This window comes from Saccostrea cucullata, unplaced genomic scaffold, assembly GCF_032062105.1.
Source record: "Saccostrea cucullata isolate Sc308-1 unplaced genomic scaffold, CSIRO_AGI_Scuc_v1 ctg1172, whole genome shotgun sequence".
NCBI classification, from domain to species: Eukaryota; Metazoa; Mollusca; class Bivalvia; order Ostreida; family Ostreidae; genus Saccostrea; species Saccostrea cuccullata.
The window spans coordinates 1-25,795 of NW_026920210.1; the positions used below are offsets into that span (position 1 = coordinate 1).

At 32.2% G+C, this 25,795-nt stretch overlaps 2 protein-coding genes across 2 annotated transcripts in view; both read left to right on the forward strand.

Annotated features, from left to right (window-relative positions):
• The first annotated feature begins 2,923 nt into the window (after positions 1-2,923).
• LOC134244981 (golgin subfamily A member 6-like protein 22) lies at positions 2,924-8,797 on the forward strand. The gene is made up of 3 exons (XM_062727232.1): positions 2,924-2,992; positions 3,771-4,514; positions 7,708-8,797. The coding sequence occupies exons 1-3, from the start codon at positions 2,924-2,926 to the stop codon at positions 8,146-8,148; spliced, it is 1,254 nt and encodes a 417-aa protein (XP_062583216.1). The 3' UTR covers positions 8,149-8,797.
• A 15,682-nt stretch (positions 8,798-24,479) lies between these two features.
• LOC134245034 (uncharacterized) overlaps positions 24,480-25,795 on the forward strand; it is a 33,770-nt gene continuing 32,454 nt past the window's right edge. The window contains exon 1 of the mRNA XM_062727284.1: positions 24,480-24,598. Coding sequence (XP_062583268.1) covers positions 24,524-24,598 — 75 coding nt within the window. The 5' untranslated portion in view covers positions 24,480-24,523. The remainder of the gene's footprint in view (positions 24,599-25,795) is intronic.

Consider the following 25,795-nt stretch of genomic DNA (forward strand, 5'->3'; position numbering starts at 1 on the left):
GATTCAGTTTATGTTTGATTTAAATCCTATAGAATTACCTGCAGTCTTTTAATTCAATGTCAACAAATGACTTGGGAAGGATATAATCACAGCAAATTTTTAAAGTTCAATACTTTCAATCTTTGTCTTTTGAATTTACATCTTAAAAGATAGATTTGGAATTTTGAAATCAGTAAACAATTTCCTGTCTTATATAGATCTAGTAGAGTGGTCTGGGGAATGGACAAAATTCATCAAGCTTAATCTAACAGAAAATAAGTTACCTGTATATAAGGACTGTTATTGTACCTATTCAGTTATTTATACAGGTATATTTTACAAACTGGATTAAGAGAGTATAAAATATGATGAGATTTAGCACACTTTATGATATACGGCTCCAGGTATTTCAGTTCAAGTCATTAAAAGCTATTTTTTATACCTGATATGGTTAGATATATCTTGAAATGAATCCTCGACTGCTTCAGATACCAGTACTTTCAGTCCGTGATCGACTTTGTTACAAATATTGATCCAGTGGATTTTTCCCCTAATTTGTGATAACTGTTGGGCCTACACAGATTTCTCTGGTATTCACAAGATAGGGTTAGTGAATACTGCACTGCAATCCTTCAGGAAGGTGTTTCATTACGACCATGTTTGTTGGACAAAGAGGAAATGATTTATGTTTATAATGAGATGAGGAATTTTATAAAGCAATGTAGAGTCCTTTTAAATGACATCAATACATAGTAAAGCTGGGAGTCTGTAGTTCAATTGAGTTTACAAATATCAAGGTATGTGTTTTTATAGTACAAATTATGTAAATCTTTTTTTAATTGTTAATAAGTTGGCATAAATAAAGCCACTCTGTTTTGATGTATTGCAGGTAATTGCGATTTTAAATAACACCTAACTCATATATTTCTTAAAAATTAATATTATAAAGTTACCCTTTTCATAAAGGAATTGCAAAATATTTCTAAATTTTAATGATTAGAATGTGTCAAATTTATTAAAGAATGTGTTAAAGGGGAACAACTCCTAATTCAACGTGTAATATTGCTCACAATTCAACATCACTCTCTTTTAAACCAGCTTTTGGATAGGTGTTCCGAATCTAAAATTATTTTATTATATTATTCAGTGTGTATGTAAATGAAATATGTGGAGATAATGAATAGCATTCAAGCTCAAAACTCAAGAGCATGCATGTACTAGAGCAAACATGGACGTATAAAACATCAGTGTAGGATCAAAATCGAGTGTGTTAAAGGGGAACAACTCCTACTTCAACCAGTGTTAGTGTTACCAATATTTTTGTTTCCTTTTTACTTTTCTATTTTTATTGTAAACTATTTTATTAAAAGAAAAAGAATTTGAGATGGGTAATACATGTACCTAAATAAATTACAAATCTGAAAATCATAAACACAATGAAATATCCAAGTACAATTTAAAAAAATGCCATTGTACATGTACTTCATACATTGTAATATATATTAATTGTGTTGATCAATTTCTCTTTTTATTCATACCACTCTTAAGGATTAGAAGTTTTAAGTTTATTTATTTCATTAATATTAATTAAACTGTAAAATTCAATTTTGAAAAGAATGCTTCTAATAACTAACTTTAAGAAAAGTTTCAATTTACTTTATTTGATATCACGTGCAAAAAAATGGAAGTATGACCAGTGTTTTTGACATCATTCTTAAGAACTGGTGTTTTTTCTTGGCCCCATTCCAGAGCAAATATAATTGTGTCTTTGACTTACAGTATTTCTCTCCACTTAAAATATTCATTTACTGTCATAGGTTGAATGAGGAAGCAAAAATGGTAACATTTTATCAAATTATTAAGGAATAGTAATTTAAAAAAGTCATTCTAATTCTTTTTATTTGGCCTCAGCTGATTTAAGAACTTTTATAAGAGGCTCTCAGAAATGACCTAGTTACTTCAACCTTAATGGTGGCATGCACAGGAAAACTTTGAGATATAATTATAAATTGTGGGTTAAATAATAGAAGAAATTAATAAATGGTTGTGATTTCTGAATCACTTGGATTTATGCATGATATTATGATATTTGAGAAAGCTGTGTAAGAGATACTGAGGTTCAACTGTGTATGGTCCTGCGGCAGACTAACATGTAAAATGAAACTGTCAGCATTCCATGAAAAATTATAACATTGATGCATTTAGGGAATAAAAAGCTCAATGTCCCTTCATTTTTAAATATAGATGTAATCCATTAAGTTAAAACATTTCTTGAGTTGTTTGGTTAGGTAGGGGAATAAAATTTATTATTCTAAATAAAGTTTGAATATCAAAGTACTAGTATGTCTGGAGATATTGCTCTTGCTCCTGAGGGAAAAGACTTGAATATTGAGGACTCTCAGTCCTTCTGATTTTGCTTGGGTTTTTCCCATTGTAAAATTGTATGCATTAAAATCAATCATGGCACATTCTTGAAAAAAAATATAATTCTTGAAATAATTTAATGACTGAATCTTTTCTTTCTGTTTAAAATCAAGTTAAATATAATTCTTTTTGTGCTACTTTAAGGAGAATATTTCAAAGCTTCTGTGATGATATCAACAATATCCCACTAATTGTCTTACATTGTCAGCCCCCCCCCCCCCCCCTCAAAAAAAAAAATCATGGAACTATCCCACTTCTTGTAAAGTTGTGAAATTTTATTTTTCCAAAAATGATCAGAATTGATTATAATTTACAGAATTTTAGAATTGGATGGACACTAAGCATTTTGTAATTTTCTTTTATTGAGTAACTGTCAAAAACCTAAATATTAAATAATCATAGGTTATACACATTACTGAGGCATTTTATCAAAATAATCCTAACCAAACTAATAATTTTAGTCAGTTCCATTACAAATTGATTAGAGTTCTGAGAAATTTTGAAGAATTAGATTGTTGCTATGCAGGACCCTGTATCCATAACAGAGACAGTGAAAGCACCAAGAGGCAGATCTGGAGAGTCTCAGAGAGTTAAATAGGGTTATTTGTTCTTTAATATTAACAAAAGACCACATGGAATTCATCTGATGCAGAAAAATGATTAATTGTTGGAAATCATGGCTACATTTGCTCTAAGTCAGATTACAATGTTATTAGGCTTTGGCATATGAAAACTTTCCAGCAATTCTTAATTCTTTTATAGTAAACCATAAAAATAACTCTCATCTCTCTCTCTCTCTCTCTCTCTCTCTCTCTCTCAATAATCCCTATAATTCAAAATTAGACAGACTATATTTATTTTATTCATATAAAGATTAAAGCAAAATATTGTCACAGCAAAATGAGACAAAATTCATGATAATGTGTAGTGTATTTACTTACTCAAAGACATTAAGGGTGTCAAACTTGGTACACCAATATAATAAAATATGAATCTGAAAATGATTTATTAATTTATTCTTTAAGGTAGGCCTATTTTAATAAAATATTGTCTCAATACTTTTAAAGACAGTTTATCTTTGAGATTAGCAGATTGTGGTGATATTGATCTGTAGTAGAAATTGACATTTAATTGACTTTACGACCAGGGACCCTTCAGTCAAAGATTGTTGACATTGGTCTGCAAACTTTAAAATAAGTAGTGCATGTGAACATTCTTCATCTCTGTCATCACCATAACTGATAGACTGATTTCTCAAGGGTTTATATATTATTAAGTGTTTACTAAACACGGCTTGAGTGATGTGCCATTAAAATCAATTGTGAGTGAGGGTATGTTGTTTACCTGGTAGGCAACCCTTTGCATAGATCAGACTAATCCTATTGAATTTCATCTTTACAGAGGAAAAACTAGATCCTAACGGTCCAACAAAGGAGAGTAGTGAAGCCCAGCAGGACCCTCCAAAAGGAGAAAATACTAAATCTGAAGAAACCAAGGATGTGACAGATTCTAAGGAAGTGACTGAAACTGAAAAGCAAGATAATTCAGAGAGTGCTACGGAAAAGGTTGAAACAAAAGAGGCTGAAAAATCAGCGGAAAGTGAAAGCACTCAAGAGAGCAATATAGAAAACACTGAAAAACTTAACTCTTCTGAAATGGAAGGTGAAAAAGAAGCAGTTGCTGTTGCCACAGAAGGAGAGCAGGCTGTGGCCGAGGTGAAAGAAGAGAAAAGCAATGAAAAGAAAGAGGGGAATGATGAGGCAAAGGAAGAGGCAAAAACATCAGAGGAAACAAAGCTAGAGGAAGAAAATAAACAAAAGGAAGAGGAGGAGGAAACAAAGAGAAAAGAAGAAGAGGAGAGGAAACAGAAGGAAGCAGAAGAAGAGAAGAAGAAGCAGGAGGAAGAACAACGATTGAAGGAAGAAGAAGAAGAAGAAGAAAGGAAGCAGAGAGAAGAAGAAGAAGAGAAAAAGAAAACTGAGGAAGAACAAAGATTAAAAGAGGAGGAAGAGAGAAAGAAAAAAGAGGAGGAAGAAATGAGACAGAGAGAGGAGGAAGAGAGGAAGCAGAAAGAGGCTGAGGAGGAGGAAAGGAAGAAAAAGGAATTAGAGGTATATCTTAGAACTTGGAAGTTGGAAGACATTGTGTTTTTAATTTCCAAGCTCTAAATAGTAAATCTTTAAGTGCTGACAGAGAATGCAGATATGTTAAATATTTAGTATTCAGTCAATTGTTGTCTGATCAATGAGCTCTTAATAGCTGCAGTTTTTTTTAATAATCCCCAGTATTGAGTAAGCTATGAAACTCTGATTTACAGGTTCCAGATTATGTAACAAGGGTAAAATTTACATGATTTATTTTTGACCAACCAAAATATTGATATATTGTTTTGCAAGAGTACATGTTAATGGAAAATTGAGGTGCGGTTCTAAATATTAAAAATACATCAGGCTTTTAGCTCCAAAATTAGATACAGTTCATTTATTCTCCATGTTTCTCCAAGTTAATATTATTTACTTTCATCATGTATCACTTGGGCAGTTAATTAAATATATTTAATTATACTACAGCTGTCCATCAAGGATTACAGAGTAAAGCTTATAATCATTATGTCCAGAGCATCCACAATATTGTTCAGACTCTGGCCAATATTCTACAAAAGTAATTGCATTTCTGTTAATACGTCATATCAGCCTTCATTCTTTATTTAGTTTAGCCACATTATATTACATGTGCATACATACCCATTCATTAAGGATATAAACTGTAATGATTAAATGAAAATGGGGTCATCTTGAAGGCAAAATTGTTAATTAAAAATGTGGGCTAAGGGTTAGAAGGGGAAAGAAGAAAATCCAAAAAAGGTACATGCAATGACAATGTGGTGCTGTTGTTGATCTTTTAGAGGTCTAATATTTCTATTTCTGTAAATTTCAAAATTGTTACTTTAACAGATACATTGAAATTACTGAAATGTCAAATTTAATTAAAACTCATTCAGATGAAGTAACAGGCAGCAAAGCTAAGTTCATTCAAGGAATTGCATTTAGTTTTGCAAAATGTTGTGCATGTACAACTAGTAAAAAACAAATTAATGATTCAGAAGATCAACAAATTACAAATGTATTTAGCTTTACACAGAAAACAATGACTTGAATTGCTGCTCTTACATATTTACAGACTTTTGATTGAATTCATTATAATCACAGCATATTATGGCAAAAAAGCTGTAGCCTCAGATTTGAACCTTTCATAGCAATAAAATCTTTTCTAACTTTCTAGTACTCAGTCCTGGTTTACTCTCAGTTAAACTCCTTTTCAAGATAACTGTAGTACTGCTTTTTTATAGGGCAAAATGATGTAGTTTGATTACGTATTTGTAAATCCAAGTGTTGATCTAAATAAACATTATTTAATTTTTGTCAAGAAAAGTCTGAAACAAAACAATGTTAATATGCCCAGGTGTTAAAGAATAGCACTATAGTTATACATGTACTCTGAAAGAGCTAATATTAAAAAAAACAACCTGCATTTGAAGGTCAAAGTCTGTGTCCCTGTTTCCTTTATAACTGAAAATTTACTCTGCCTTGATCCTCCTTCCTTTATATGGTTTGAATGAAAACTGTCAGACATCTTTATATCTTAAAATTAATAAGCAGATCAAAGGTAAAGTATTTTTGCTTGTTAGTTTATTATCCATTATTGATCTCTTTAACATCTTTGGTATTATCTAATGTATTTTCGGCATTAACTAGATTTATCTTCACATGGCCAGAGAAAGGGTATATATGTAATTTTGCAATTATGAATTAATGCATTTCTATAAATCTTAGTCCTGACTTTATAGCCATAAGAATCTGAGACCATTGTTGAAAAACTGTTTGTTTGCTCTCTACGAACCAGCCCGTACGAAACAGTCCGGGCGTCTTAGACACGGCTCAGGCACGGATTCCGTCTCCTGAAACCCGTGCTTTAGCATTCCGTGCTCCTATGTAAAGCATGTATGGAAAGCCGTGCCTAAAAGTGGTCGAGGCACGGACACGGCACGGGATATTGGCCGAATTATTTAAATGAGATCACACGGTTTTACAAAACCCGTGTCAGAAAGCCGTGCTTGTTTCCATATATGGACTCATGGATTCTGTAAACCCGTGTCTGAAACCCGTGTCCTTTTCCATATATGGAGACACGGTTTTTTTGAAACCCGTGTCAAAAAAACCGTGCCTTATACCATATAAGGAGTCACGGGATCTGTGCATTCGTCTAGATCTAGGTCATGGCCTTTAGAGAATGTCCTGATGTAACTGTGAATGCCAAAATGGTGACTGAAACCAAACTAACTTCACATTGCTTTACATTTATGCTTAGTTTTAGAATTTCAAAAGTTCAAAATCTTATATGAATGTGTACATTTACTTTCTGTTAAAGATTAACTTTATCAGTTACAATTCATGCTAGTTTTTAATTAAGATTTTAATGATAATGTACAATATTCAATTCAATTGTAATTTAATCTAGTAGCTATAAGTTTGCACAATCTGAGAAAGAATTTAGTATAAATAAAACTTTCACTCTATAGCACAGTGATGTCACATTAGTGAAAGTCCAACTAAAGTCATTCAAATAAGCCTAAACTATTTCATCATGTTCATTGTCAACATTGCAATACAGGAAGATCATGAAAATTGAAAAATTGACTAATTTATTCTAGATTACACTTACTGCATTTAGTTTAAAAGTGAAGAACTTATCCCAGACTGACATAAATACAATTCCAACTGACATCTATTGGTTAAATATCCTTTATATAGAGCAAAAAGACACATTGACTTAGCTCATGACCAAGAATCCCTCCAATTTAATATTCAAATAAAGGAAGTTATGATTGAGCATGCTCAGTAAAAAGCCGTGAGATATAAATAAATAGTTTGAAGCAAAACCCGCCTCAGTTAAAAACCGTCTCCCTGGGACACGGAGTCCGTGTCTCCACACGGGTTTCTGTGAGTGAGGATTCCTCACTTTCAGACACGGAAGCCGTGTCCGTGTCTTGGACATGCAGAACCCGTGCGGCTTTTTAAAAACCCGTACGGATTCCGTGTCTTAGCCATGCCCAAGCCGTGCCTATTCCGCCTCGAACTTTCGTACGGGTAATATCTAAATACAGTCCACCTCCAACCCTGTTCTGACCTCCAGGATTTTTTTTATCACAATTTTTTTTATCATTTTAATTAAACTTTTCTCATTTAATTCACTTTTTAAGATGCCTGAAAAACATTTTTTTGAATATATACTTCTTTTTAAAAGGAGAAGTTAGAGTCCACACTGGCCAATCAGAATGCAGATAAGGAAACCATGAAATCCTTGATAGAGGAGAATGTCCGACTAAAAGGAGACATGGAAAAAATGAAAGAAGATTATGAGAAAATCAAGGATAAAGAAGCCAAAATTTCTGAAGTGGAGAAAGAAAACCAGGAGAAATCAGACAAAATCAAGAAACTTGAGGCAGACTTGGAGAAACTGAAAGCTCAGGCATCCAATGGAACGGGGGGAGAAGCCTCCGCTCAGAAGATATCCGACTTGGAGAAAAAGCTCATCCGCCTGGCAAAAGAGGACGAGGATAAAGATAAACAAATCACATCCCTCAACAAAGAGCTACAGCAAACCAGGACAGAGCTACAGAAAAGAGAGGCACGGGCACCAGGTGAAGGAGGGAACCAGCCATCTAAGTCATGCGTCATTCTGTAGACTGTTACATTAATTTATTATGCATCAGAGGTGCTCAGGAGTAAACTCTATTCCTTTTTTCCCCCTTAGTTTGAAGATGGTTTTCAAGATCTGATACATTTATTAAGAGGAAACTTTATTAATGAAGACTTAAAATATAGTGATCTTGATAGAGAAATTTTTATAGTCTTTCTTTTTACATAACAAATCGTATCAAATGAATATTAATTTATATTATGTTTAATATTTGAAAAGTCCCGTCCATTTATTTTGTGCATTAAGATTTAGAGCTCATCAAAGCGAGTGTGATTTTTGTAAGCTAGTCATTGTTACCTGTTTCTGTTAGTATTTGCACCAAATGTGATTTTTTTTTCCCCAGTGCAATGGGTTTATTCTCAAGACATTAAGAATCTAAAGATTTTTTTCTTTTTGTTTTTTTTTAGTCACGTATTAATGATAGTATTCCAAATAATTTCTTTCATTAGAACAAAATATGATGTACATCAAATACTTCAATTATTGGACATTTTGTTATCTGAGCTAGTACATGTACCTGTTGTAAAATGAACTCGAAAAAGCAATTGATATACAGGCACATGTTTATCTGAATTTCCTTACATTACTTTTTTATATAATTGTGATTATTTTGAAGAAAAATCTTTTACTTTTACTGAATTCGTCTCATTTGTTTGACCAGAGTGTGTCTTTTTAAGTCTTGAATTTGAAGGAGCAAACAATCCAAATGATTAACATAATGTACTAGGTACCAGTAAAGCAGCAGGTACCCTGTTTGTATAAAACCACTACAAAATCTACGGAATCAATCATAATTGATATACCGGTAATAAGGACTTTTAGAGTCTTCTGTTGGTAATGGTTTAAAAGACCATTCAAGTATTATCACATGGTCAGTTATATTTTAAACATGACATGAATTATTCAGTTTTAGTAAAACATAGCAACAATTGAACAAAAATTTACAAGTACATAAGTTTTAAACTTTTTATCAGTACCAAATTTTACTCACACACCTTTACATTCCCCTTATTTGACTATACTGCAACAATGAGTGTGTGTGTTTGGGGGATGCAACCAACTTTCAGTACAAATAATTGTCTGAAAAACAAAAATATAAGATTTCAGATACCAACTGAGATGGTATCAGGTGTCATGTAGGAGTAAGCATTCCCTGCCGATCGGACATTTCCAATGTGTGCTCTCTGTCATGATCAGGAATACGGATCAATTCCTAAGCTATTCATTGTAAACAATGGCCTAACAATTAAAAACGTCATTCAGCATTCACATAATGATAGGTTGTATTTGCTCATAAGGTCCTTTTTATCGACCATAAAATGTTGACTTCAAACAAGACTGTTAATATCCTTGTTTTATCAAATTGTTTGTCAAAAGTTAAATTTGTTTTATACCTTGTTCATACTCGGGGAATATGATTTTTCTTGGCTGAATGTCTTCATATTTCCCTCCCTATCATGCTATAAATGTATAATGTCGAATTGAAGGTCACAACAAGCGTTTTCTTCTTTTCGCGTTTAACACTTTGAACAGCTTCTGCTTCATATAAATACAAAAATAGGTCTCCATATTACTCGCCACTTTACTAACACAAAAATGCTATTAATATAATAGGAAATCATAATTATAACATTCACCCTAAAACTGAAAGAGCTGCTGAATTATTGGTTGGTGTTGCATCCACCAGCGCTTGCTCGCGCTGTGTTATTTCCTTCAGCCCAATATAGTATACTAACATTGTAGATAACTAGAATTTTCAATTTTTACCTTAAGGTAGGATTCTTCTCACATTTCTTGTATTTAAAAATTTACGAAATTTTCACAGAATCAAGAGGACAATATCACTAAGTGATGATATCAGTGAGATTAAATTTGACCGTTTAATATTAGAGACAAGGTCAGGTCAAGGTCATTACCTTTTCCCTGGACATTAAGAATAAAAAAAATACTGTTTCTAATCATGCAACCCCTACTTGTTATTAAAAAATTGAATGTTTTTCTTTTTGCATAAAAAGATACTACCATATAGGGCCTATAAGATGATATTACCAAATTGACATGGATAATTCAAATAAAATGGATATTTTCTAATTCGAATTTCCTCTATTTTTCTTAAATTTTTAGGATTTATCAGTTATTTTCATATGCTTCCTATATTTAACTTTTTCCAATTTTTATATATATTTTGTATATTGTTTAATGGACGTTGAGATTGAATACTGTTCGTTATCTCTATATCCTTCTTCCTTACATCGGAAAATTTCTTCTAGTATTTGATTACGTAAAATTATAACTAAATTCAATGTTCTAAAATAATATTGAGAGGCAGAAAAGAAGATATTTTCATACGTCACCATTCCGCCAAAAATATAGTCCCTTCTAGTTTTCAAACGCAGTTTACCATTTCTATTTAATGTTGTATAATTGTGATGAGGAAAGAAAAATATGGTCCTTAAAATCTCTTACATCTAAATATATAAGACATATCAACAAGTGTACTTTGAATACTCCATCTATTCAGAAACTAGAGAAGATTCCTACCTTAACGGGGTATTGTCATATAAGTTTTCAATAATTCATAAATTATGAGGCAAAATGAAATGAGATTTTGGTTACATTCATCGAAGATAGTTTTAAACGTTTCATAAGAATGCATGGATTAAAAATCAATTCATGGTTTCTAGGTTTTTCTGGAGTTAAGGCTCAATTCTTTTGTTTATAAAGTTAAGTAGATCTACAATTTCTTTGAAAACATGTTTTCTATTTATCATGGGTCTCAAGCAAACAAGGTTTGGATTAAAAAGAGAGATAACGAATTGTTTTCTAGCTCAATAAACATTCAAACAACACGAATCTGTAGCAGAGCAAACAGAAACCTCCAAAATATCAGAGGTGGAATATAAGATGCCATGGAGGAGTGAGCTTCGCCCGTTATGAAAATTATCCCATGATTCCCACTATTGTTGATGCCCTGGCCTACTAAACTAACTGGCAGTGATTCCTGAATAAATTCTGCTTCATATGTATACTAAATACGTCTGCTTATAATGGGGTGCAAATTCATGCTTCCTGGTGTTTTTGGTGATGGTATGGGGCCTCTGTTCTCTACAAAAATTGTTTGGTTTTTTTTTTTATTAAAATTTGTCATATGGGGGGGGGGGGGTGGGGTAACGTACAGAACTGCATATTCAAAAAAAAGTATATAAAGGGGTCATTTAAACTCAAACATGTGTAACTGGCCCCCCTGTGAGTAGGACATCATGCATATTTTACAGGTACCAGTAACAAGATGTTTGATTTTACGATTACTTCTTGTTTACATGTATAGTGATCATTATGCGTTACTGGTATGTGTCTTATCCGTGTCTAAAGAGGGATAACCGTTGACAGACTGCAAGTGATTTTATCAACTCTCTCTATATGCACTTTCACAGAACAAACAGTATCGACCTTATCACTCTTTTGAGAGAAAAAAAATCATCAATGGAAAGTTGTCTGTCCGCAGATTGGGTACGGGAGGGGTTGAGATGGTCTGGACAGATCAAGGAATTTATTAAAACAAATTCCACTGTAAAGGTAAAACAAATATCTCTTGCGAAATGAAAAAGAGAATAGATACCGGAACGAAAAAAAATACAACTCTAGAAAGTGTAAGTAAAACACCTCATGAGGCTTTTTTTTTTTTTTTTTACATATATAAGACTATATCTCACTGAAGTTAAGCTTGAGCCCTAGGCTTTCTTCATGTTCGCCTTAAACCTCATGGTTTCCTAGACCTCTGCATGCTTCTCAGAAAAAAAAAAACTTTTCCTCCAACTTTTAAGTTCTTGAGTCTACCCCTGCGCAGTCATGCCATAGCATAGGTGAACATTGATCGATCTCAAAAATCGACCAAAAATACAGTTATTGTACATGTACCATAGGCAATTTTTCTACATATGATCCGCATATGCATAAACTGTCGTATGAGGCTCATGGATAATATATGTGGATGCGTATACTGATCATATGTATATAGGATCACATGAGTATCATATGTCACGGTGGCAAATCATATATGTGTCATATGAATATACATACGTAAACCATATGAAGCAATTTACATATGATGCACATCTGAAAATGTGTATATGTATGTGGAAGCTTCCTGAGAATTCCCTGGATTTTTTCATGACCCCAGGTGTTAGAAAAGAATGGAAGTTTTATTTCTTGTCCATTTGTATTTCGAAGGAATATGGATGAAATATTAATTGCTGCCACAATCACCAACACATAATTAATCAATCAATTTTCTAATATATTTTTTCATCCCTGTATATCCACAATAACAAGTATAATTCCATTGCTAATTTAATCAAAATTTGTCCTTTTGCTGTCCTGTCGTCTGCATAACCGATTAAAAAAAAAAAAACAGCTTTATACCGCCGTGATGCGTATTTTGATTTTTTTTCTTTTAAAAGTAGGTCAGGCATTTAACAACAAATTCTTACATAATGTATTTTGATGCAACTTGAGCAAACGAAAGGTACGTAATATTTTATTAACTATTAACTTATTAATTGTCTCTAAAAAGAATAAGATATAACTTTAAAAACTGCTTTGGTTAATGCATATTTGCTTTAATGTTATAAGTCTTGTAGATGGTTTATCGTGAAAGAAAACTGACACTGTTCAAGCCTTTTCTACAAACAATTAGGTGAACAGTGCATCTTTTTTTTTTATCGACTAGCTGCATGGGTGGGTCTCAGTTAACTTCCATTATTCTTACATATTAATTACAACTGAGCTCAAATTAACATCAAAAGTAACCCCTGACACACATTGCCTGAATGAAACTAATGTGTCATAACATTGTCTATCAAAACATTTATGCAGATAAAAAAAAAATCTTGCGGAGTATGATTTCATGTATTGTTTTCAATCAAGTTTACTAATCGTGGAATCGGATGGGATTATCCATAAGATATTAAAGGTACTATAATTACACATTTCAAATATGAAACTGGAACAAAAAAACATATAATCAAATTCATTTGTTACTTAATTAAAGATGCTATACACTTTTTTAAAGTAAGATTTTCAGAGCCTATTGTCAAGTCAAGTTGTCTCCCCCTGTAATTTGCCCTTTTTGTTATTTTGTTCATTCAATTTTTCTCTTTTGTTTAATTTCCTATATATGACTTTTTCTGTTTTTTTCTCTGTTACTTTGTTCAATTTTGTTTGTGTTTTTTTTCTCTTCTGTTGTACATTCATTTATTATCACTATTTGTTTTGTACCTTGACCTAAATGTAGGGAGAGGGCTAGAATAGGCTGCGCCTGCTGCCCAATCCTATTCACAATAACATCTGAGAATAAAATATTGTTTAAATTAAGTCAAGTTGTCACTACATGTGAACGTAATATTCAAAGACTTATACCTAAACCAAATTAAGAATCAAGCTAAGACAATTGAAACAATGCCTATTGAGATTTTCGGCCACACAGTCAAAAATTGTTTACATATTTTGTACTCATGCGTTTCTTTCTTCATTTCTGTATATACTCAGTACATTGATTGTCTGGGTTTTTTGTTTTGTTTTTGTTTAAATCTGTATTTAAAAAAACTCTCATAAAATGGCCCATGCTCAAGAGCAAGGTCACATTAGACAAGCATTCGGTGGAAGTCTGAGCGCACTTGCAAATGAAAATTTCATCGACATGTCACATGAAGTTTTAGCATTCTTATGACGAACCTGGCTCCTGTGAAAAAGGAAAGGGAAATATTTTTTAGATGTTTTGTTTTGTAGGCTAAAAGTTAAACACTGAACAACCTGAAAATTGGCTAGGTCGGACATTTTGTACAGACTGGTACACTTTTAGACAAGTTTTTTTTTTCTTCTAAATGATTCCTATTTCTTAGGCTCATCTGTATGATTTGAAACGGTATTATCGACGATTCACCAATACTTAGTCATACATTTATCTATTTTGAAAGTTGGTCGATTGACTTAAATTGCGGCAGCTACATGCATGCGCGTATGCAATGTCATTATTTGTTTATTTAATTGGATAACTCGTACTCATCTGATACATGTAAGTATAAGATAAAGTTTTTTTTTAATTCCTTTATTGCCTGTATTTATAGATGCATATGATGAAGAAAAAACGTGAGGTTTGAAAAAAGACAATAAAAACGGGCAATGCATCACTCATGTTTATTTTTCATTTTAATCTCACACAAGAACGTGTATGCATATATATTGCACTGGAAAAGGGTGTCTCTTGCATGATCTAGCTCAGAGGTACTCCAGCATGCTAGAGGTTCACGGCGAGATACTTTTGACTTGGCGCCGCGTAACCTCTAGCATCCATTGTAAAAATTCTCGCCGCTGAAACCCCAAGTGGAAAAATTATTTTATTAAGAAATATAAGGCTTTGTATATTAACGAATGGTACAAAATAATAATATATTCAATATTTACGATAAAACTTACGCATAAAACACTGTTAACCTCTCGTATTAGCAATAAATCCATTATTTTTTAAATCGAAGCAGAAATTGAAACAAGTCGTCTGTTTAAAATTCGGAAATGGAATTCAGAAAATCTGACGAAACGAAACCAGTGTAATGCAACGAAAATTTCGTTTTCTGACAAGCAATCCGCAGAATTAATGTGAAGTCAAATCGAAAGTACTTCTGGTGACAAATTGGAATAATGACAATTTTCATTAATTAACAATATTGAACACTGAATAAAATGGATTTTATTATTTCTTGTAACTTTCATACCCCATGCAAACACGTAGGTACCTGAAAATTACTTGTTAACCGTTTATTTCACGCTTAATATGTTCCGCCCAAAATCTCAGGCGGAACTAATCCGAGATTCCTCTGACTCTAACCCCCGCTTTTATATTATGACTTGTGCGGGGGAGAGTCAGAGCGGACTCCATATTGAAAACTGGGAATTTGGCGAAACTAACTGGTGTCGCGACTCTGCCTACCTTTTACAACTTTATTTCGCGGAGCTAACTCCCGAGATGCGAGAAATCAGTAAAATGATTATTATTCTACTTGTTAATCGTCATTACAATGATGCTACCGCCGTTTAAAAGGTCCTATCACCGACAAATGAAGCATCACTTGAATTAGGTCGCCTCCTCGCCATTCGACTTCTTTGCGCATGACGTCACACACAAATACACAAACAAAACTATCACGTGAAAACATCTGATTGGTGTTAATGCAGTTTTTAACCTAATTTTAGCATAGAAGTCGTTTTTGACAGTTGCTTTCCTTATAAATAAATAAGTAAAACATCATTATATTGTTTTATGTATTTTTTCACAAAACTTTCACATTTTTCCGAAAGGTCCACACGTGTTTTGAGCACGTGTTACTTTGGAATTTTGTGTATTTCTGTGCTGACGTCATGCGCAAAGAAGTCGAATGGCGAGGAGGCGACCTAATTCAAGTGATGCTTCATTTGTCGGTGGTAGGACGTTTTAAACGGCGGTAGCATCATTGTAATGACGATTAACAAGTAGAATAAAAATCATTTTACTGATTTCTCGCGTCTCGGGAGTTAGCTCCGCGAAATAAAGTTGTAAAAGGTAGGCAGAGTCGCGACACCAGTTAGTTTCGCCAAATTCCCAGTTTTCAATATGGAGTCCGCTCTGACTCTCCCCCGCACAAGTCATAATATAAAAGCGGGGGTTAGAGTCAGAGGAATCTCGGATTAAGGCGGAACGAGCTCGTTAGAAAATGGCCTTCGGATGTAAGAGTCCGAGGTATATAAGGAGCGTAGGGACGTTAACCGAGGCTCTTACTTGTAGGAGTAGCTCAGAGGAAGCTCCAATCGCACTTCCTAACTCTCCAGTCGCCCGCGTGGCGCAGTGGTTTAAGAGCGTCTGCTCTACAGTCGCGAAGTAAGGAGTCAATCCTTACGTCGCGGGTTCGAATCCCACTGTGGGACGTGGAGACCGGTCCTTCGGATGAGACCGTATAAACCGAGACCCCGTGTCGCAGTAGGTGCTGGATTCCTCACTGCTCAAAGGCCCTGAGTGCCGAGCATAGAACACAATTTGTAGCCCCCCCCCCCCCCCCCACCGGCAAGTGGTGGTGTCTCCATATGAGTGAAAAATTCTCGAGAGGGACGTTAAACAACATTCAATCAATCAATCCTAACTCTCCATTTTGGAGACTTCATCCTCCGCATTTTACACCAAGAAAAGGAAAAGTTTTAAATTATTTTAAAAAACACGAAGATAAAGGTAAAACTAATACATTACATGTAAAGTTTATCACATGTAATGTATATAAATTTGACAACTGTAATCCTCATCTTTTTAATTAACATTGTGATTTTTTTTACATACATAAAGTTGATATTATTAACACAGTTTTTATCTACAAATATTTAACATGTTTAAGAGTAACCATTCCTTTACAACTCGCACTCAATGGTTGAAATCACACCACATCATCATGGTCATGTTGTTTTTAATATCCGGTTTCAAGGATTTTTAATGTTTACGTAATTTTATTTGTCAGCAGCTCCTGAATTACTGAGTGTAGTGGAAGTAGGTCATGTTATTTTAAAAGCAAGTGGATTCCTATTTCATGCAGTCTCTCATTTGCATTGTCGTTTTTTAGTTTGCGTGAAAAAGGAAACAAGCATAAAGCAACCTCACTCACAGACTTCTCAAAAACCTAAATAATGTTCATCTTAAATGTCACAAAAAGAAGCATCTAGAATTTATTTTGAAACAAACACTAGGTGTGATACTAACAAAACTTAAATCTGAATGTCACTGACATTCCAGGATACAAAACTAGTAAAAGTATTGAGTGCTTTGATATCAGGCAGCTTATTTGAGTCTGTAATCACTTTGTGGATTTTGTCATTCTTTGTAGGGTACGCAGGGGGTTGAAATGAGGTATATGTGATAAAAAAAAGCCTATAACACATTTATAAACCTATGATGTAATAATTAATTTGCATTCCTACTTTCAGAGAATTGCTTATTTTTGCACATATGCATGCATTTATAAATCTTCAGCACAACTCTAATTAAATATACCGGTATCGAATAAAATATTTTCGAATAAAATCAATCTAAATAAAAGTCAATCCACAAGAGATATTCAAAATCTGAACTCGGAAAACAAGATGAAAAAACCATTTCAAACTGTCATTTTCAAAGAAAAATTAAGAAAACCAGACATGAATATGAAATTTTTTCCATATTTGGCAAAGAAATTCCATGAAAATACTTAATTTCTTATTTACTCTATTAGAGTTATAAAAAAGGGGAAAATAAAGTTGAAAGTGATTATGGCGCCATAATTGATCTGGCACCAAAAAAAGTATAAAGATATTTACTAGATCTTGATCTAAAAAATAGGCTAAATTCGAAGCCTTTTTCCAGGGGAAAAATTGTGTTACTGTCTACAATGAGGTGGAATTATAAGGAATAAAACCTATTTCGAAGCGGTTTATTAAAAGTGTAAATTGCCCCAAGTTATGTTTTATCGCATAACAAAAGTTGAAATAATCTTCATTCTTGATATACTTAAGGTGGTATATCTGAGCTAAAAAAAAAACGAGATAAAGTGAAGATTTACAAGATATTTAATAGTAACATTCGAATTAAAATTTTCACCAAATTTGAACTAAGATAACTCATTTCTATTCTTGAATAGACTTTAAACTGTGCTTATTGTTTTAAATCTTTGATATCTGTGAAACGCGATTGATTAAAATTGTGTAATTTACAAGAAAGTCCTATTTTTATAAAAAGTAACAAAACAGAAAGAAATATATTTAAAATTTTAGTTAATCTGAACTTATCAAAGATACGCCATACATGACGTAAGGATACTGGGTCTTTGAATAAGAGTAATTTATTCTTAACTCTTATTTGAGATGGCTTTGTCTTCTATCCCAGAGGCAAATCCGGGGCAAATTATTATTTTTAAAAGTCAAGCAGCTTAATTTCTGGTTATGCTTTGTGAAAAAAATATCTCAAATTTAAATCTTAAATACGCGGCCCGAATATAACTTACAACTCATACATTTTGTGTCAGGGGGACAACCGTGGTTTAGTACTTTTCTTTATATTCTGAGCATACATGTATATCCTTCAGTAAGTATATGATAACTATATATATAATATATAACTATATTCTATTTAGATGTGAAAGAAAACAGTAAGTAAGTAAAGAAAAAGTGTTTTCTTTAGCCTTTCCTGGTGATTTAGAGATATTTCCACAAAATAACTGCTGTTTTTTAGTACCCAAGATCTCTTCAGAAGTAGATCATATTGTTAAACATGTTAAGCAAATTGGTTGAAGCCCCTATCAGCAAGTATTTCTTATGTTAACCTATAAGATATAACTAACAACATATAACTGATATGCACATGTTCTGCGTAATCATACAACATCAGATGTTGTTTATGATTAAAATCCAATTCCTTTGAAATTAGAAAGCGTGAAAGGTACAAGTTGTTTTTTTTCTTAGTTTCTATAATATCATTAGTTACATGTCAGTAGTTGAATATTATTAATGTCACTGCACTTAAAATGACATGTGTATATAATCATGGTATTTTTTCAAAAGTTTAAAATAACAGTTAATAATATTTTATGAAGAAAATTTCAAAGCTACATATGTAAAATATATATTCTGAAAATGGATTCAGTTATTCTTTCTTTAATCAAATTTTAATCAAAAAATAAAATTTCGTTTAAAAATTATAGTTATGCAAACAGTCGGCAGAAAAATGCAAGATAGAAGGATTTGTGCTGAGCTATTCTTTTATCAATATTCAATTGATTAAATACATATTATTCAAACGCACGAAATCATATCATCCAATTTATTATCTATGCTGAAAAACAATGGTATACTGCAAGATTAAATAAAATTTTGTTTCACTACAAAAAACTTTTATTAGTTTAGGACAAATATTCTAGTACGTCTTTTAAAAAAATAATATTTTTACATTACTTTTCTTATTCTTATTCTTCATCATAAAATAAAAGGTATACCTCTTATACCACTGAGTGAAAATTAATGAAACTTTCACAGAATCTTCATTACGTATGTATTGCTATTGTGACCTCCTATTTAACTTTTTGATCCGATATGTATTTTGGGTTTCCAGGCCACAGCAAAACATGAATTTTGCCATTATAACAATAGGGGAGGCGGGGGTATCATTTAGTGAGCTCATTGCTTTCAGTACCTCTAGTTTTTATTTCTTATCATTATATATCTTTGAAGATGTTGTGTATTAAATCTTTAGTGAGTTTAATAAATCAAGTGTCTTGTATAATTGTCCAATTTGTAATCAAATATGGCATATGTGCTACATTATTACTTTGTTCATCAGTATAAAATGATATATGTATAAATTAATGCTTTATCAAGAAAATATTTAATTATAAATCGTCTGGTGACTAAATTTTCTCGCATCTTACTTTATCTTACTCGTATATTGATATTATTATATTGTATTTCATAAACAGGTCATTTATGTATACAATGTATATATTTACTTTTTCATACCCCCCGCTTGAAAAGTGGGAGGTTTTATAGTAATCAGTATGTCCTTCCGTCTGTCCGTCTGTCCTCCCGTCTGTCTGTTACGCCTTGGGATACTTATCTCTTATCCGCAACTCCTCTTATACCACTGAGTGAAATTTAATGAAACTTTCACAGAATCTTTATTACATATTGCTTTTGTACATCCCCTATTCAACATTTTGATCCAATACATATATAGACAAAAAAAATAGGAATTTTCTTTTTTTGTTGGTTTAGCCCCCCCCCCCCCCCCCCACACACACACCTTTGAAATTTGCTTTCGACGCCTATGATAATTTTAATTTAGAAGGAAAAATATTGGTAATATTTTTAATGTCCATTACTTCTAAAGTGGGGTATTGAATATATTATTTTTTACTGCTTCTCTTATTATTATGGGCAACAGCTTACCGATTGTGATCTTAAAATGGTTTTTAATATGGCTGAACAATATAGCAATGCCTTATCTTTATTTGATAAACAGATATGGAGACATGTAACCGATCTAAAGTGTTTTTGAAATAGACCATGAAGAAGCTACTTTGTTAATTACAAAAAGCCATGAATGAAAATAGACGAGATTACAGTTGATTTTGTTGATAAATATTGTTTGGTCTGGTAGAAGCTTTTTTAAAGCGATAGGTTCCATTCAATAGCACTCAGAGGGTAAAAAAATGACTGGAATCACTGTATGCTAGACACTTACCTACTGTATTGGTATTGCTAAAACAGTAAACTCATCTTTCCTATTTAAGATTAACAGTGATGCAAATGTGTTACTACGATGGAAGTCGATGGTATGACTTGTAATTATCCTAATTAATTGTAGCACAGAAGTTCACGCAGATGACAAGGGCAATCTTAAGAAATGTCTAGTTATAATAATAACAAATAAATGTGTACATGCAACCTTAAAACTGGATTTTGTTCCTATCAACAAAGATACATGTAAATGTAATGTAAGAGAGTGCATGCTAAATTCGAAGCCTTTTTCCAGGGGAAAAATTGTGTTACTGTCTACAATGGGGTGGAATTATAAGGAATAAAACCTATTTCGAAGCGGTTTATAAAAAGTGTAAATTGCCCCAAGTTTTGTTTTATCGCATAACAAAAGTTGAAATAATCTTCATTCTTGAAATGCTTAAGGTGGTGTTTCTGAGCTAAAAAAAAAAAAACGAGATAAAGTGAAGATTTACAAGATATTTAATAGTAACATTCGAATTAAAATTTTCACCAAATTTGAACTAAAATAACTCATTTCTATTCTTGAATAGACTTTAAACTGTGGTTATTGTTTTAAATCTTTGATATCTGTGAAACGCGATTGATTAAAATTGTGTAATTTACAAGAAAGTCCTATTTTTATAAAAAGTAACAAAACAGAAAGAAATATATTTAAAATTTTAGTTAATCTGAACTTATCAAAGATACGCCATACATGACGTAAGGATACTGGGTCTTTGAATAAGAGTAATTTATTCTTAACTCTTATTTGAGATGGCTTTGTCTTCTATCCCAGAGGCAAATCCGGGGCAAATTATTATTTTTAAAAGTCAAGCAGCTTGATTTATGGTTATGCTTTGTGAAAAAAATTTAAATCTTTAATACGCGGCCCGAATATAACTTACAACTCATACATTTTGTGTCAGGGGGACAACCTTGGTTTAGTACTTTTCTTTATATTCTGAGCATACATGTATATCCTTCAGTAAGTATATGATAACTATATATATAATATATAACTATATTCTATTTAGATGTGAAAGAAAACAGTAAGTAAGTAAAAAAAGTGTTTTCTTTAGCATTGCCTGGTGATTTAGAGATATTTCCACAAAATAACTGCTGTTTTTTAGTACCCAAGATCTCTTCAGAAGTAGATCATTTTGTTAAACATGTTAAGCAAATTGGTTGAAGCCCCTATCAGCAAGTATTTCTTATGTTAACCTATAAGATATAACTAACAACATATAACTGATATGCACATGTTCTGCGTTACCATACAACATCAGATGTTGTTTATGATTAAAATCCAATTCCTTTGAAATTAGAAAGCGTGAAAGGTACAAGTTGTCCTTTTCTTAGTTTCTATAATATCATTAGTTACATGTCAGTAATTGAATATTATTAATGTCACTGCACTTAAAATGACATGTGTATATAATCATGGTATTTTTTCAAAAGTTTAAAATAACAGTTAATAATATTTTATGAAGAAAATTTCAAAGCTACATATGTAAAATATATATTCTGAAAATGGATTCAGTTATTCTTTCTTTAATCAAATTTTAATCAAAAAATAAAATTTATCTAAAAATTATTGTTATGCAAACAGTCGGCAGAAAAATGCAAGATAGAAGGATTTGTGCTGAGCTATTCTTTTATAAATATTCAATTGATTAAATACATATTATTCAAACGCACGAAATCATATCATCCAATTTTATTATCTATGCTGAAAAACAATCATATTGTATACTGCAAGATTAAATAAAATTTTGTTTCACTACAAGTATTTTAAAAGACAAAAAAATAGCTTTATTAGTTTAGGACAAATATTCTAGTACGTTTTTAAAAAAAATAATATTTTAACATTACTTTTCTTATTCTTCATCATAAAATAAAAGATATACCTCTTATACCACTGAGTGAAAGTTAATGAAACTTTCACAGAATCTTCACTACGTATGTATTGCTATTGTGACCTCCTATTCAACTTTTTGATCCGATATATATTTTGGGTTTCTAGGCCACAGCAAAACATGAACTTTGCCATTATAACAAAAGGGGAGGCGGGGTTATCATTTAGTGAGCTCATTGCTTTCAGTACCTTTAGTTTTTATTTCTTATCATTATATATCTTTGAAGATGTTGTGTATTAAATCTTTAGTGAGTTTAATAAATCGAGTGTCTTGTATAATTGTCCAATTTGTAATCAAATATGGCATATGTGCTACATTATTACTTTGTTCATCAGTATGAAATGATATATGTATAAATTAATGCTTTATCAAGAAAATTACAAATCGTCTGGCGACTAAATTTTCTCGCATCTTACTTTATCTTACTCGTATATTGATATTATTATATTGTATTTCATAAACAGGGCATTTATGTATACAATGTATATATTTACTTTTTCATACCCCCCCTGCTTGAAAAGTGGGAGGTTTTATAGTAATCAGTATGTCCTTCCGTCTGTCCGTCTGTCCTCCCGTCTGTCTGTTACGCCTTGGGATACTTATCTCTTATCCGCAACTCCTCTTATACCACTGAATGAAATTTAATGAAACTTTCACAGAATCTTTATTACATATTGCTTTTGTACACCCCTTATTCATCTTTTTGATCCGATACATCTATAGGCAAAAAAAAAGGAATTTTTGTATTTTGTTGGTTTAGCCCCCCCCCCCCCCCCCCCACACACACACCCTTGACATTTGCTTCCGACGCCTATGATAATTTTAATTTAGAAGGAAAAATATTGGTAATATTTTTAATGTCCATTATTTCTAAAGTGGGGTATTGAATATATTATTTTTTACTGCTTCTCTTAATATTATGGGCAACAGCTTATCGATTGTGATCTTAAAATGGTTTTTAATATGGCTGAACAATACAGCAATGCCTTATCTTTATTTGATAAACAGATATGGAGACATGTAACCGATCTAAAGTGTTTTTGAAATAGACCATGAAGAAGCCACTTTGTTAATTACAAAAAGCCATGAATGAAAATAGACGAGATTACAGTTGATTTTGTTGATAAATATTGTTTGGTCTGGTAGAAGCTTTTTTAAAGCGATAGGTTCCATTCAATAGCACTCAGAGGGTAAAAAAATGACTGGAATCACTGTATGCTAGACACTTACCTACTGTATTGGTATTGCTAAAACAGTAAACTCATCTTTCCTATATAAGATAAACAGTGATGCAAATGTGTTACTACGATGGAAGTCGATGGTATGACTTGTAATAATCCTAATTAATTGTAGCACAGAAGTTCACGAAGATGACAAGGGCAATCTTAAGAAATGTCTAGTTATAATAATAACAAATAAATGTGTACATGCAACCTTAAAACTGGATTTTGTTCCTATCAACAAAGATACATGTAAATGTAATGTAGGAGAGTGCACGCTTATTTAACAAAACAGTTTTCTTGTTGAATTTCAAACACCATTCTGTTGTTGAAGATCACATAGGATGGCTCTAGTTTACTTTCAATATTCTGTCGTTAATAACTTTATCATTTACCGATATATTAACTATATTCATTATCAAAAGGAAATAAACAAAAAGCTGCATGTTCTTTATATAAATGGCATTATTTGAGTTATGTTTTCTGTTTGAGATCAGAATAGCAAAACTATTGTATTACAAAATACTTATATCCTCAGATCTGATTTGAAAAACGTATGGTAATGCCCGAATCTGGTTAAAATGTGATATTTTGTATTTCAGCACTTCAAATTATGCTTGTTTTAAAACCAGCGCTTATTTTGATTCAAACTTAGGCTGAGGCCACAAGAGGGTGCAGAAATGAGACATTTTCTCCTCAATTGAAGTAACTAATCTATTTGATTAATTATCACTTCAGATCTTCAAACAACACATTGGGATATTATAACTAAGATATGTATACGTAGCTATCTGCTCTTAATTTATTAGTTTATTTTAGTCAGAAGGTCGACTTTCTGCATGGAATATAATTTCAAATTCTTAAAAATTTCTCTTTGTATGTTAGGGAGAAGAGATTGAGAATTCGTAAATCCAGAAAATTACCAGAATGTCTTGCCATTTCAAATTGTGCCAACTTTTCTTCATCATATTCTGTACTGATATCTTTACAACAATATTGTTGGTAAGTTTAAGAAACGAATGGGGAATAAAATTAATTGTTATGGTAGGATTCTTCTCTTATTTCTTTTATTTGGAAAGAATGGAGGCGTACAGGGCGAGGACAATCCCCCGCTCTGAAAAAAGACATTTCTCAATTCTAAAAGTAGTATTTTATCAAAATTTTATGGTTTACGAGGGCTGTTCAATAAATAATGTCCTCGGTGCTCAGAAAGAAGCAAAAGACGCTTTTCAATGATTTATTCTTCATGATTTTACTAATTAATCTCTTTTAACTAAAGTACATGTCCGTAACATTTTTTATCCAATTTCTGATCGTTTGTAGAACTCATTTTTGGGTATGACCCTTAGTATACTGGAAAATGGCAGATCCAATGATTTCTCGGACTTGTTTCTTCCTTCTGAAAGGCGTTTTTTCCAAGTTTGGAAATAGAAACAAGTCAAAAGGTTAAAGATCTGTCGAATATTGTTAATGTGAAAAAACATTAACTTTCTGTTTATCCCGAAAACCCCTTTACTCTTCAGGGCATGCGGGTTTTGGACGCTGTCTTGAAGAAATTCAATGTAGTGGATTCCTGATTCTGGGTCCTTCCTCTAATAAACCTTTTGATTTTTTGGTCAAAAAAGTGCTTTCTAGACTCCTCCAGAAATTAAACTGTCTCTCCGAATACGATTTTGAACAACGATACCACTAATGTTTAAGAAAATTGCAGATAAATCTGTCTTTGTGCTCTTGCATACCTGTGCACTTGTCAGACATTCGCCGTTTTTATCAAGTACATCTTATGGTAAATTTTGTTTTTAGGGTTTTAAGCAATAGATTCATGTTCCAATATCTGTTTGAAAATAAAACAAACGTGGATAACTACAATTACTGATATTTTAAAATAATTGTGAAGAATTTCGTACATGCTTTCATTTTCACTCATTTTTCAAAATATAGGGTGACCTTTGAGTATCAAGCTTTTTTACCGTCAAACGTTTCTTAAATACAGTGTAAACTACCCCCGATGTGATGTCTATCAAATTTGTTATGTGTCTTGAAGTCAATCATACATCATCAAATATTATTTGTTGAAATTTGGCGAACAGTACATAAGTTGTTTTAATTTTTGTTGGCAAGGAGGGTACCCATTTTTGATGCCCATTATATAATCTTTTATTATTGAAATCCACCTGCTCTTTTGTCTATAAAACAGGC

What these genes read in the sequence shown, in the direction of transcription:
- LOC134244981 (XM_062727232.1), top strand. Translation starts at nt 2,924, where the DNA reads ATGCAGGACCCTGTATCCATAACAGAGACAGTGAAAGCACCAAGAGGC. An exon ending in GATCTGGAGAGTCTCAGAGA is followed by an intron (nt 2,993 to 3,770) that starts GTTAAATAGGGT and finishes CCCTTTGCATAG; the next exon opens with ATCAGACTAATCCTATTGAA. An exon ending in GGAAGAAAAAGGAATTAGAG is followed by an intron (nt 4,515 to 7,707) that starts GTATATCTTAGA and finishes TCTTTTTAAAAG; the next exon opens with GAGAAGTTAGAGTCCACACT.